The sequence below is a fragment of the Colias philodice genome, chromosome 22, assembly GCF_061535455.1.
Source record: "Colias philodice isolate Cphi_HAF_F1 chromosome 22, ilColPhil1 Martin Lab GWU primary, whole genome shotgun sequence".
In the NCBI taxonomy this organism is placed as follows: domain Eukaryota; kingdom Metazoa; phylum Arthropoda; class Insecta; order Lepidoptera; family Pieridae; genus Colias; species Colias philodice.
In genome coordinates, this window is record NC_143107.1 from 7,741,825 (window position 1) to 7,756,973 (window position 15,149).

Consider the following 15,149-nt stretch of genomic DNA (forward strand, 5'->3'; position numbering starts at 1 on the left):
AACCGCGCGGAGCGGCTAGTCAAATATATTTATTGATAAGGTACAATGGGTACAATCGTTTATTATATAAACTGAACAAATATATTAAATGATTATTTAATACATTAAAAAAAATACATAATATAAACGTTTGCATTATCGATAAAATATGGAATTTGGTGGATTCAACAATTTTTTTATTTCATTTTACGAGAATTTAACATTGTTTTAAGATGTGTATCATTACAATTACTTACTAATAGCCATCACGACGTAAAATATAGATACTATTGTAATTGTAAAATCTTTGTCCTCTTAATTTGGAAGATATTTACAATATTCTGTGTTTCTGTGAAAAGAAAATTTTCTCGTGATCAAATGATTATTGAATGAAAATTTTCCTATTTACTTGACATAATCTAAACCACTACATCAATACGCAAGGGCAATAGACAAAAAGTTTATTTAATTCAAATTCCTTACATTTATACGGAAGAAAATCCGCCCCACATATTGGATCGGAATGCAATATAGGACGGTATTCCACAAATTTCTTATAAGCTCGTATGTGGATTAAATACATATGTTTTATTGTGTGTAGCTTTTTTATTGTAGATGTTATTATGAGCAAAACTAATTGTTAAAAGTTGAGTTATTTATATATTCTAAAAAAATCGTAAATCAATGTATTTTATAATGTTATCGTTAAATTACATTTATGACGTTTTATAAAGGGAAATCTGATAATATCAAAATATTGTAATGAAAGAAATTTTATCACTACAAAATTATAAATGAACTAGCTTCCGCCCACGACTTTGTACGTGCATCCCCGTTTTTCCCCGTTCCCGCAAGAATTTCGGGAAATCCTTTCTTAGCGGATGCCTAGTGCCTACGTCCTAACATCTACCTGCATGCCAAATGTCAGCCGGATACGTCCAGTGGTTTGGGCTGTGCGTTGATAGATCACTATAATATCAGTCACCTTTGAGTTTTATATAGGTATATAGATTATTCTTTATTAGTTACATGCATGTTAAAACTTAAAACTTAATGAAGTAGGTACCATATACACGATTTTAGTTTTATCTCTTGACGATGTTTTTCATTCTTATTATATGAGGTGGAAATTAATTATCTTTATAAGAAAATAATTTAATTTAATTCATGACTTTTACTCAGCTTTATATTTAGGTATTCGTTTTATAGCATGCACTTAGCAATAAACGCAGTTAAGGATCGTATCTTCAGGGTACTTGAAACAAATCATGTTATATAGCTTGAGATCCCGGTTTTACGTAGTCTGGATATAAAATAGTCTGTATATTATTCCGAGCTATCTCTATATAAAATTTTAGCCAAATCGGTTCAGTAGATAGTTACAATTTTGGAAGATCAACAGCAGAAATTAGGCTATACTATGAAACTAACATACATCCAAACTTTCTAATATAGTATAAGTAAAAAGCACTGTTCTACTTATTTAAAAAATTAATGAAATATTATTTTCCACTAGAGTGTAATATATCGAATATTATTCATTCCAAAAGTCCATAGAAATCATTTAAAAAATCGTCAAACTAACAGTTTTTCGATTATCATTTGAACATTATTATCTTCAACACATCTGTTCATCAGGCTACATTCACAAAGATAAAATATAGTTTTTAAATTTCATACAAAGTCTCGAGATTCTACTTTATACCTTACAAATATTACATAGACTGTCGTCTATATTATATCTAGACTAAATTAATATCAGGGCATTCACTCCACATCGTCTATGTAAAACAAGTCCATTTCATAAATAATTTAATTTATGTCAGAAAGCCCGCAAAGTCACTTACAATATAGGTTATAATATTATTATATTTCGCATGACTCCAACACGACATACAATTAAACACAAATTAATGTATACAGTACATTTATTAACATTAAAACTAATTAACAACTAAACAACAATATTTACAACATACAACACTCACACATAAAACAATCAACAACAATTAACAAGATGGGATCTTTTTAACAATTAATTAACAAAGATGGGATCTTTTAAACAATTAATCAACGAATTTTATGGGATCCCTTTTTCGTGTGTATTATAGTTTCGTATACAGGGACTTTGAAAGGTACAGGTTTTTCGACCGGTACAATAATATGTTTGACAACTTCGAAGGGAACTTCCTTGATCTTTGGTACATGAACTGTCCTCTCTACTGGGTAGGGTACAGATTTTTCTACAGGTATAGATACCTCTTTTATAATCGGTATAACTACCGCTTTCGGTACCGGTACATGAATCGGTACGGGATGTGGTACCGGTATCAAAACTGGCTGGTTTATTTTGAATTCTACGTTCTTGTGAATTGGTACTACGACCTCTTTATAATGTTTTATTTCTTCTGGGTTTTCTTCTTCAACGTGTTGGTGAACTGGGTAAGAATGTGGTTGCAAATCGTGGCCATTGTATGAATTGAAGTCACCGTGATCAGAACTGCTTTCGTCATAACCTGAATACTCGCTTGGTTGAAACTATAACAGATAAAAAATAGATTAACATTATGTAATAGACAATGCATTGCTCTCGACGATTTTTTTCTTTTTTGTGACTAGAGTCTAGACTACACTGATGAGCTTTATTGTATAACAATTTTAAGAGTAGAAATAATGGTACGGCCAATCAAAAATTATTTTCGCACAAATAACTGTTAAATATCTTCTAAAGATATCGCTTTAGGCTATTTTAGTTCTGAAATAGATTTATATTCAAATTAGATATTTATTTTGTTCCGGCACGAAATAATAGATTTTTATTTTTGAATAAAACTTTCGGAGATGGTTATTTAAACGTAAATTTATCTTAATATCGAATCCAATAAAACATACAAATGCTAGTAAGTAAATGTTTACCAATAATCATAAAAAAAACAACCAAATTGAAACGCGAAAGTGAAATTAATTTATTCCCACGGCAACGATTTCGCGCCTTTTTTATCTGCGAAAGAACAAAATGTCCGCCGGCACAGATCAGGTTGTTTTTTTTTCTTTTTCCCGCTCAATAACGGTTGTTCAAGCGATTATGCAAGTATTATGTGAGAAAAATGGAGTTGTATAATATAAAAAGATCGAAATGAAAGAAGGTAAAATGCCGCATTGTACGCCATGTAATTCTATATCGTTCAGAAACTAATCAAGACATTGTGTGAATGGTAATTCATATTTTAATATCATTTGTAATTTTATCCAATGCGATCAAGTTATGAGTATGATTAGCTTATTCGTAAATAGGATTCGTAACTAGCCTACTACCTACGAATGAAGAACTCTGTTCTCGATAAATAAAAATGATTTAATATTCCAATAAAAAACAATAGTTACTTACAGTTATTTTTCATCTGAGCGAATATAGTACATAACTGTAGAATTATCATTAAATTTAATGAAATATATGTGTTAATTTAGGATTCAATAATAAATTAATAAGTAATAGATTCGATAATAAATGGATTCAAAAATATTTCATATTAATATTTTTAATTAATGTACAAACCTGTTGATCATGTTGTTGTTGCATTTGCTGTTGTAAATATGCTTGCATGTTCATATTGTTGTATGGCGTCCATTGCTGGTTGCCGGCGTAACATGTCGCCAGAATGGCACACAAAATCTGCAATGGAATTAATTCTCTATAATTTCTCAATCTCTCTCAATTTAACTATTAAGGCCGTGTACGCGGTCCGTGCGCTGTTTGGCTCAAATATGTGATTTTTCAAACCAGATTGTCCATCAACCACTTATCTTACAAACATATGAATTACTAATAATTTTAGGAAATTTTATAGTCTATGTAGTTAGTTAAGAGTTTTTTTTCAATTAATACAGTATTTGTGAATACCATCAAGATAACTGAGCCGATGATTACTTGATTTCACTTTTAGTGTTAATTTCGAAGCTAAAAATATCTGAAATTGCTGACAGATCTAACACACAATTATTTTTAACTAACTGCAAAAATCCTTATTAAAATAGTTAGTTAAAAGATTTTTTTATTTTGGACTCCTAACTTACGAAATTAAAATCCGAACAAAGTGAATTTTTTTAGAAATTATAGTCGACAAAATGATTATTTTCACCAAGATATTTGACTTTATTGAATATAATTTATACATATTGCAATAAAAGAATGTCTTACTTATAAGATAAAATTTAAAAAATCAACTAAGGTACCTCTATTATTTTTCTACAATTTTTTTAAAGTACTATAAAACACTGCGCGCGACCCGATTAAAATCAGTCGGCAGCGAGCCTTTCCAGAGAGAGGACATGTTGCTCGGCGCTCTCCTGTGGACCTATGCTGTTCATAGTAAAAGGATAGCGCAAGCCGCGATCTATCGTAATAGATCGCGGAGTTTTTGACTTGCGTTAAATAGAATATGCGCTCTTAACTAGCTTGTAAGGCTAAAAAACAAATATTTAAATTTATTTGAATTGTTTTATAGTAACCGGTGTTTTATTTCGAATCTCATTATTTATTTATTCATATATTTTATATGTTACAGCATTCAGATTTCAAATCACTAATTGTACATTGAACTAATTTTCGAAGACAAATTATATATACTTAGTTATTAACATTAAAACGCGAAAGTTCTTATGAGTGTTTGTTTGTTACTTTCACGCAAAAACAGCACAGCCGATCTGTACGAAATTTCGTACAGAGATAGATTACCTATAATCTGGAAAACAATCTACTATATCCAGTGTGTATTACGAGTGAAGCCACGGGATCAAGCTATCATCAAGGACCTACATCAACAGTTCTAGTATAAATGAATTTTATTTGCATGCATTGCACATAAAACGGTACGGAGAATACATATTATGGCCGTAATACATACACTTCAAGGATAAAAGGAACCTGTTTATTCCAGTTATATTGTACTTTAATATGAACATAATAAAATGGGGTTAGAAGTGAGTTATAGCGTTATGTTTATTGGGTTGTGACGTCACTGTTTTATTACGTTTTCTTTGTAACTACCTAGGTACTGTGGAATATAGAGTAGCTTAGGTATCCTACTAATATTATAAATGCGAAAGTTTGTGAGGATATGTGTGTGTTTGTTACTCTTTCACGCAAATACTACCGAACCGATTACAATGAAATTTAGCACACATATAGAGGGTACTTGGATTAACACATAGGATAGGCTTTATTCCAGAAATCCCACGGGAACTATGCGGATTTTTCCTTGAAAACGCGGGCGCAGCCGCGGGCGGAAAGCTAGTATAGTGTTTAGTTCTGATAATAATTATCTGAGATGTTACTCTAAAACTATTGTATTTAGGTATTACTAACTGCTAGCTCTAGCTCCGTCTGATTTTGTCACAGTATGTAAGCCAGAAAAAAGCCTGTTGTTCGGAAATAAGCTTTCTACTGGTCAACGAATTTCCCTCGCCGGTTAAGTAATTTTTAGTTATTCATTATACCTAATCATAGGCAAACCGTTCTTCAGACGTCCTGAATTACATAATATTTAAAAAATATTAGTTTCTCTATTTGATTAATCTATCTGTAATCTATCTGTTTAGATGTCTTTATTCGCTTTAGATTTATGGTTTCAAAAGTAGGATCAAGAAATTCTATAATATTGTTGACTTTACGAACATTTAATGTCATTTTAGTAACTTTAAAACACATAACTCATATCCTCAAACCGGGAATCTAGTAAATTCTCAGGCCAATAACACAGCTAAAACCGATACGCTGCTTGCGAGATATTTCAACCGTTTAGTAGTCGGCAGACCACACAAGCAATGAATCACAATGCTCTTTATTATACGGGAAATACAGAGCGGAGAAACGCGGCGTTTTAGACGCGCGTTTATTTGCGATATTTTATTGACGAATTATTTGATATGTTTATTGTTATTAAATTGTACGTAGTTAAATATTGAAATTTATATAATACGCGTGAAAACGCAACTAAGTTGGGAGTCGATTTATAAGAAGCATCATCAAAATCTGTTCGGAGATTTTCGCATGATACTTGATAGAGTAACAGTCACACACACACATACGTACATATAAGCCCAAATGTTTGGCTTATATGTACGTATTAGGAGGACTGCTTTTAAAGTTTAATTCCAAATCTAGAACGATAGTTTTTCAATAAATCAAATAGTTAGTTAGTTAGTTGCGCATTTATTGAGATTTATAATTTACACACAAAAACTTGTGATAATAACAAACATAATATTATAATGTATTCAGAGTGAGAAAGTATAGTATATGTATTATGTAAAACTAAGAGCACAGACTAATAATACTATACTACGTATACAACTAAGAGTGTAAGTATTAAGTAGAACACTAAATAATATTGTGTTCAAATGATTTTATTCCGATAACACTAACTATTTATTTAAGAATAACATCACAGTAACATAACAAGCATTCTTCTCATTATAACATGACTCTCTCTCACAACTGCGGCGTGTCCGTACAAAATTAACCACCGTATGTTTACATTCACACTAAGCTTTTTACAGTTGGATAAGAGCGGATGCTCTTGATGCATCGTCTGCTATAAAACGTGTTTGTGAGCGTGTGTTTAAAGCTTCTTGTAACTGAATGCGAAACTTAGCTGAACGAAATGTTTTCCCGTGTTTTGTGTAGGGTATACTAGTTGTGTCCGCGGCTTTTTTTGGATTGGGTTGGGTTAATAAATAGCTGCAAAAATTATATAACAGACGATGTAATGTAGTATTAGTAATGTAAATATAATAAACAGAAAACTCATTCCTTATAAAAATAGTAGCGGTTTGCCCAGGCTTTGTATAGCTTTTAGCCCTCAGGGATCACGTACATATCTACATAATATAACGATGAAAGAATTTTTGAAATTTTTGTCCTGTTATTCCTGAGAATAATGCGTTCAATCACGCAAATTCTTAAGTATTACCTATTCAGATATTCAGATGAAAAAAATATAACATTTTACTCTATATACATCGCATTAATAACACTTTTTCAAATCCTAAACACATTGTTACACACAAATAAAAACGATGTTTTTCATTAAAATATAACCCCGAAAATCGCTATCCACGCTGTATAACCGAGCCCTTACTATTTTTTGCGGTCCCGTTAAAAGTGCGAAATGTATTTTATTTCTCGTTCTTGTGGATAATTTGTTGTTTCAGCCATCTTTTATTTCGTATGAAATAACCAACACTGTGGCTCGCACTGCCATTAATTTGAAAGCGTGATATTTTTATGTACTAAGTAGTAAAGTTCTGTTTATCTAATATTATATATGTCTTCTAGTGATGCAACGAATACTACTTTTACGAATACGAATACGAATACGAATATCAAACCTACTATTCGGCGAATACGAATACGAATATTTCGCCTTGGTAATAAAAGGCTTATTTATTTAATGAATGTTTACTCTTCTAATAATTAAAATTAACAATAGTCAAATTTTTATTTAAAACACAAAATTCGTAGATTTTCTGGTTTTAGGCGATTTTTTTTTCAGTCTGGATGTTTCCAGCCGTTGAAAAAAGTCTTTAGTTCGTTCTTTTCTTAAGAAAAAAGAAAAAAGGATCAGCAGTCGGTCGTTGCGGTTTTAACTTTTAAGGACCTCTAAACACGTCATATTTTTACGCGCGATTTTTAAATCTGTAGTAAATAGAGTTGCGTACAAAAATATTCGTTTTTAAATATTCTTATATTCGCCGAATACGAATATTCGGTAAATGTCTACTATTCGGCGAATACGAATATTCGTATTCGTATTCGTTGCATCACTAATGTCTTCGTATTATTTACAAAATATAATCCATTTACTGCGTAAATAGGAAGTTAATAATGACTAGCTACGACTCGCGGTTTCACTCACAATATGCCCCGATGAAAAGTACCTAGCCTTTATAGGTGAGTAGCATTCGGATTATAATCTTCTTATAGATTTTGCTACGCGTTTTCACCGCGGACGAAGTCGCAGGCAAAAGCCAGTATTTCTATAGCTTATGCGCTCTACATAACTACTACTACAACTACTAGTGACAATCATCAAAATACGGTCATTGGATTTCGCGTGAGAGCCACATACATTCAGCCATCCATCGTTATGAAATTTACAATGCGCGTCACACACGGTGAAGATACTATAATATTTTGTCTTAAGATACTGTTATATTTTATATTACAGTATCTTAACGCATCCGGTATCAGCGTTCGGACCATCATTTTTCTTTTTGTCATTGCGTACTAAGACCCCTGTAGAACCACCATCCTGTTACAAATGACGCGTAATTTTGTGGGTCATAAAATATAACAGTATCTTAAGATAAAATATTATAGTATCTTCACCGTGTGTGAAGCGCTTTAATATTAGAAAAAAATTTTAGATAGAACTATGTTTTACATACCGATGCAAAATGGGACGGAAGACTTGATCGGGAAGTTATCAGGTGCAAATCGCAATGATATTTAAATACATCTTACTGAATACCTACATACATAATATAAAACCTTTACTTTGATACTGGAAATGTCAATTTTCTCATGATGTTTTTCTACATCTATAGGAACAGTGGATGTGGGTAAAGTATGATTTAATTGGAAAATCGGGATCATGCAAATCCATCACTAAAACGGAAACCTATTCACTCATCTTGAACCCATTATTTATGCACCTTTAGATATTTGTTATATAACACTAGCGGTCCGCCCCGGCTTCGCCCGTGGTACGTATATGAAAAATAGATGTTGGCCGATTCGCAGACTTACCCGATATGCACAGAAAATTTCATGAGAATCGGTCCACCCGTTTCGGAGGAGTATGCAGACTAACATTGTGACACGAGAATTTTATATATAAGATTATATTCAACTTTCTGTTATGAAAAACTAGAGGTATCAAGAGACTTTAAATGTTTATGGCAAAGCGGTTAGTCAACCCGTGATTTAATTTAAAATATAGAGACAAATAATAGGTAACCAAATTCCGTTAAAAAGTTCCTTGTAATATTTTCTATCTATACAATTAGGCTCATTTTAAGTCAATCAATTAAGAATCAAATAAAAATGCCCTCTATCTATCTCTCGTTAAAAAAACTAATTACAGAATTGACCCAGAAATTGTTAATAAGAAAAAAATCGCAGTCATTAATTTCTAATACTTAGTCATTATGCTGAGAGGTTCTTCTCGCCCGCTGTTGTAATTAAAAAGAGGTTAAGGGTGCAGATAGGTGCCGTAGTATATATGGAGCTTTTAAATTTATTTTATAGAAGAAATAAACATTTTAAATTACATATCAAGACGTAAGAGTAATAATTTTTGGGTTAATTATTTTTCTTCGTAAACATATGAACGCACGTTTGCGTATGTTTTTTTTTTTCATTTTTTTTATGAAAGTAAATTCCTTTTGAAGCCTGTTTAAAAGTAGATAATAATGTTATCTTCCCTAAAAATATTTTAACAACCTACTTCACACACTAAAACTTTAAAAATCTACTCATAGTTTTTGCAAACACAAAATCAACCGCGCACATACACAAACCACATCACAATATATTCAGCCGTTACGCCTATCACTAATAATTATTAAAAATAACTCACATATGCTTGTACAGTGTACATTTTAGTTTCAGCTCGTAGTGTACTGATGTCATAATAAATTCTCCATCTATTTTATACTAAAGTGACAGGTAAGTCGGAACTATGGACTTTTTGTTCAATTTGTCCATTGTAACTGTATACTTTTACGTTCACCTTACAGCGAACTAAGATTGGTTTATATTTATAGCAAATATATGAAGAACCACGTTTGTTAGGAACTTGGAAGAGAACAAAGGTCTAATAATAATGGACGGTTTGGCTTTTTCGTTTTAATAATGCGTGCATGCACTTACGCTATTAGTTATTAGGCTATTACTATTAAAGTTATATCGTATTATATAATAAAGAATATCATTTATTTTTGTTTATGTATCTACATTCCTTCGTGAGTACCAGCTATAACCATATCCATCAATTAGTTTACGAAGATCGCAAATCGTAAGAGCAGATTTGTTTCTCGTCCAATAATTTCACGAGTTTGGTCGATTCCGGCGATTTCCGCTGAATTCGTCGAGCCGTTCTCAAGATTTACACTTAGCAATACATTCATTTATATAACATAATAATATATAGATTTAGATGCTAATGACAACATAGTTACGTATTTTCATACTTGAATTTCTCTATAAATTGTACATTTACTAAATAAAACAGGAGCACTAGTTTTCTCTCAACTAGCTACTAAATATTCCCCATGGTAATAATTCTGTAGCAAATAGCATATAATCGCATTGTTCGTAAATTGTGGACTTGTGGCCAAATTTCGGTTAGAAAAGGGAGTACTATTCCGTTTAGTACAGAAATAAGCAGATTAGCAGAGTATGTATTTCAAATATTGTAGTTAAGGCTTTTGTAAGGTTTATTAAGTAAATATAATTTACGTTAGTAACTGAAAAAAAACATCATTTTGTTATTTCATGATAAATAACACTGATTTAAGATAATGAGAATATAAGAATATCTCATAAGGCACAGTTAGGTTGATAGCGTAATTCTCAAAAGGTAATACGTAATTTGTATAGATTGTCTAATCTAAAAATGAACGCCCCTCCACTGTGTTTACGCTCACATTCAAAGTACGTGTATAGACGCAATACACACAAATTGGTCTGCCTCATTGGTCGTTCAGTCCTCCAGTCCCGTCCATGCCCGAACGACAGGACCAGTTGGCCAACTAGTGCATAAATGACGCGATGCACGACAGAACGGACGTGTCATTCCGTACATAGCGCGCTCTCCCCGCCATACAATGCTAGGCACCTGAACTGATCGCCCGATTAGTTGACAAATCAGTGCGCGAGTGTCAAAGTTTGCAGTAGAATCGACGCGCGCACACATATAAAGTGGTTCAATAATTATTTGTCCTCACACATTGAAACAATTAAGTTTAGTGGAGGGGCGTTCATTTTTAGATTAGACAATCTCTACCTATGTAGGTACTTTATTAATAATACAGTAGAACCTCGATAAGTTAAAGTCCAAGGGAAACACAAAATATTTTAAGTTATAGAGGTTTTAAGTTATCAAGGGTCTATCCATTTTTCACTGCTTCTATAGCTTTTAATTTATCGGCGTAGGTGAGGGTTGTTAGTTTTCTTTTTGGACTCATTTTAAGCCAGTTTTATCACACAGTAAGTAAAACGATGTTTCCAGGACAACTATCAAAAACTTATGATGCAAGTAAGTCGTTGTCATAAAGCTATCCGCCGCAAAGCTTTGAAGGATTTCGATAAAGCAAACAATAGGTAATGTATTGTATACGTTAACAATACATAGTAAACACGTGCAAGCAATAAATACCGAAACCTTTTGTTTTGACACTCTTTCAAAATGACTCATTGACAAATAATTTTATGTTATAAGAGGTTGTGGAAACATTTCTTTAAGTTACTGAGGGCCAATACAGAGATTATTTATTTAAGTTATAGAGGTTGCGTATTTTAAGTTAAAGAGGTTTTGGGCTCTGATGGGAAGGGAACATATAATTTTTTGAAGTTACAGAGGTTTTTATGCTATCGAGGTTTAAGTTATCGAGGTTCTACTGTATTATATTTACCTACGTAATAAGAAACAGCAGTGCCAATTTGTTTTCTTTATCCAAAATAAAAAGTCAATTACATACACACCATAGAATCAAACCCAATTCAAACTATATATTATATCACACGCTCCAAAAATTCTGCAAGTCATCCACCATTAATGTGATCTATACAATATTACCTAACTCCATTCTATTAGCCCAGAAACACACATTATTAAAAGTTTTCTTTGTTTTCTACTTTATGCACTAACTGAGCAAAAGTAGAGAAACTATATTCTCTATAACAGACTTAAGTTGGCTGAAAAGAGCTTATAATATGACTTTATGCAAGTGATTTTATTTAAAACTTTCAAGTGTTCGAGTTCATTGTTTTATTTTTAGACGTTGATATTAACGATTATTGATAAAAGAGTGTTGCAGAAAATTAAAAAAGAAAAAAAAGTCTGATATTCAAAAATATTTGCAACTAGCGGTCCGCCCCGGCTTCGCCCGTGGTACCTAGGTACATGTTTAAATTATTTTTCATAAGAACCATCCTCGTACAAGGAATAGATTCCGCAGCGAACGCGATGACAGAATTTTTATTAAGGATTTTTTTACACCTTGGGGTACATTATTGCATTTTTGGTAAGGATCTCTAATTTTTTTTAAAATGCAATATAGCCTATGTTGCTCAGTGTAGATGCAGCTTTCTAATGGTGAAAGAATTTTTGAAATCGGTCCAGTAGTTTATGCGTGAAAACCATACATACATACATAATTACAAACCTTTCCTCTTTATAATATTAGTATAGACTATAGATGTAGTAGTTAGTTAATAATTATCATATCAATGTTTTACTAAGTTAGTAGGTAGAGGTAAACCTATCCCATTTCTTCCAATATTATAAACGTGAAAACTTTGATGAGATGTTTACGACTACTTTGTGGTAGTTAACTAGTGTATAAAATTAGGTTCAAGTTTGCTAAAGATTAAATACTGGATAAGCCTAAGATTCAGTTTCGAACTAGTATAAAATGTAGGTATTATAAGTAGAAATTAGAGACCGAATTAGTAACTACAGTAAATGTATACCTACAGTATCACTACATAGTATAAAACAGTCGCTTTCTCTGTCCCAATGTATGCTTAAATCTTTAAAACTATGCAACGGATTTAGCTGCGCTTTTTTTTTAATAGAGTGATTCAAGAGGAAGGTTTAAGTATATAATTTATAAGGTTTAAGACAAAGCAGGCGAGGTTGCGGGCAGAAAGCTAGTTAAGTATTAAATTGTCTTTTATTTAAATACGGTACCTAAATACCGTCTTTACATCGAAGCAAACACCATTTTAGTAAGTCATCAAACTAGCCCACAAACCCAAAGAAACATTGCATACCTCAATAACTATAAAGAAATAAACAAAAGCTTCTGTTTATCTAGATTATACGTTGTACGGTCATTTCCTAGTTCCGATAGCAGACAATGGCACAACAATGCTGATAACGATCTTATATAATATTGTTTTATTCCGTTTTTATTAATTATTTGGCGCAGTCTGTCGTGGTTTCCTTCCTTTCCTTCCTATTTAAATCTACACTAATATTATAAAGAGGAAAGATTTGTATGTTTGTTAGTTTGTATTGAATAGGCTCCAAAAGTACTGGACCGATTTTAAGACGATACACAAAAAAAATCCACTGCTTGGCGGGCGGAGTCTAATAGCTCGCTATCGCGAACGCGGGTGTGCTCGAAGTCATTCTTGCAAACTCGCCGCGCTGCCGCTGGCCGACTCGGGACAAACATGTATGGAGTCGTCATACAGTTATAATATTGTTATACATTTATTTAATTGTTGATTTATTGGTTTTATTTTCTTGCTTATAAACAATGCTTGCAAATAATCTTCTTTTTAACAACTACTTAAACATTATTAATAATTATTATTATTTCGTAATGTTTACTTTATTACAAAATAATACAGGTTATAAATAATCTTTAAAATAACAAAAAATATTGTTACTCTGAAAAAATGAAATGGTAGGTACTCAATAACGCGGACTACTGAATTCATTTAGATAGAATTTGATGCTGACGTAGATATTACATCATGCCCAGAAATGAAAGGTACTATTTCTGAAAGAAGTTATAAACCCTAATTCTTCTCAGTCAAAGTCAAGACTCAAGAGTGGAAGATATCACTAATACAGTAAAACTGATGCGAAACTTTGGATGTTAATTTGTATATTTTTTTGTTAGTTGTTACTTAATCACGTCAAGACTACATTACCAATTTTGATAAAATATAGCTAATTGCCTGGATTTACACATAGGATACTTTTTATCCGAACTGAACACTTCTGTGGGAAAAAACAGGATTCACGATATAACCTAATTCCACGCGGGCAAAGCCGCGGTCGGAATGATTTTAAAAAAAAAAATTGTTTTAAAAAAAACACAAAATATATTGACGCATTTATTTATTTTTTGCACTCTATTATAATTGTAATTATTCATTACAAATAATCAAAATAAAATAGCCAGAACAAAGTTAGGCCCTGGTAGGGTAGGTAGGCAGGTACAGCAATGTGAGACGAACACTGGCTTATTTATACCAATAATAATGTATTATAAACATTAAATTAAGTTTACAAAAAAATACATAATATTAGCTAATGTGAAAACGAATCAACCAATCATCCCACAACAATGAAATGTGCACACAAATATTCATCCAAATCGGTTCATGTGATTAGGAGGAGTGACTGCAGCGCCATCTTTCGGGCCCAATTGTGTTTCCAGATCACCCAGGAACTCAATTTAATATACTTACACAAAATTATTCGAAATGAAAACTCACATTACTATGTAAATATGAATATAAACCTGTTTTAGTACTAAGCAATTTCCCGCACAGGTGTAGTAAGTATAAATGAAATAAATATCAACATCAAATTCTTTATACAACATACTTATCTACCACCTACTAAGAAATGTAATTCTTGAAATTTTTTCGTATTTTTTTAAATATAATACTACTCCAATGAGCTCCTGTTCCATATTATGTCCACCATACTTCCACTAAGTTCACCATGATTTTTTATTTCTTTGCACTTTGTTGCTTTTTGCTAAAAATGGAATCATGCGATAAAACCAGTAGAGCGTTGATCACATACATTTTTGACTGAATAAAGGTACTTACGAAAGAGTGGGTTCACATTGTGAACAATCAGTGGTTTTATTTTCCTTCTGGATTCCGGATTTCTGAAAAGATTATCTATGCTATAAATGAAAAAAATCTTACACGTTCGTTATGTACTTAAAACAGGGGTACATATCAAACATCGTCTATAATACAATTATCATCAAATTTAAAATAAAACCAACTTACTTCATTAATTTGTTCCAATTGTAAGCATTCTTTTTCCTCCAACCTTTATGTTTCTTCTTCTTATTTTCTTTATTGTCCCCATTTGTCTTATCGTGTTGTCACCCTTTGTTACGATTGC

At 31.9% G+C, this 15,149-nt stretch overlaps 1 protein-coding gene and 1 long non-coding RNA gene across 2 annotated transcripts; both read right to left on the reverse strand.

The window, feature by feature from the left end:
• Nucleotides 1–1,773: 1,773 nt before the first annotated feature.
• On the reverse strand, nucleotides 1,774–9,699 carry LOC149478527 (uncharacterized). The gene is made up of 3 exons (XM_089709261.1): nucleotides 9,621–9,699; nucleotides 3,536–3,652; nucleotides 1,774–2,517 (listed from the first exon to the last, which is right to left on the reverse strand). The coding sequence occupies exons 1-3, from the start codon at nucleotides 9,639–9,641 to the stop codon at nucleotides 2,050–2,052; spliced, it is 606 nt and encodes a 201-aa protein (XP_089565387.1). The 5' UTR covers nucleotides 9,642–9,699; the 3' UTR covers nucleotides 1,774–2,049.
• Nucleotides 9,700–14,120: 4,421 nt separating this feature from the next.
• On the reverse strand, nucleotides 14,121–15,149 carry LOC149478528 (uncharacterized). Its single transcript, XR_016317449.1, has 3 exons — nucleotides 15,032–15,149; nucleotides 14,843–14,904; nucleotides 14,121–14,768 (listed from the first exon to the last, which is right to left on the reverse strand). It is a non-coding gene; the product is annotated as an uncharacterized LOC149478528 (long non-coding RNA).

Bases quoted from the DNA above. Each gene is read 5' to 3' on its own strand.
- LOC149478527 (XM_089709261.1), bottom strand. From the start codon at position 9,641: ATGTACACTGTACAAGCATAT. The intron at 3,653-9,620 runs GTGAGTTATTTT...ATTCCATTGCAG, and splicing joins TGTACACTGTACAAGCATAT to ATTTTGTGTGCCATTCTGGC. The intron at 2,518-3,535 runs GTTTGTACATTA...TATCTGTTATAG, and splicing joins AACAACAACATGATCAACAG to TTTCAACCAAGCGAGTATTC.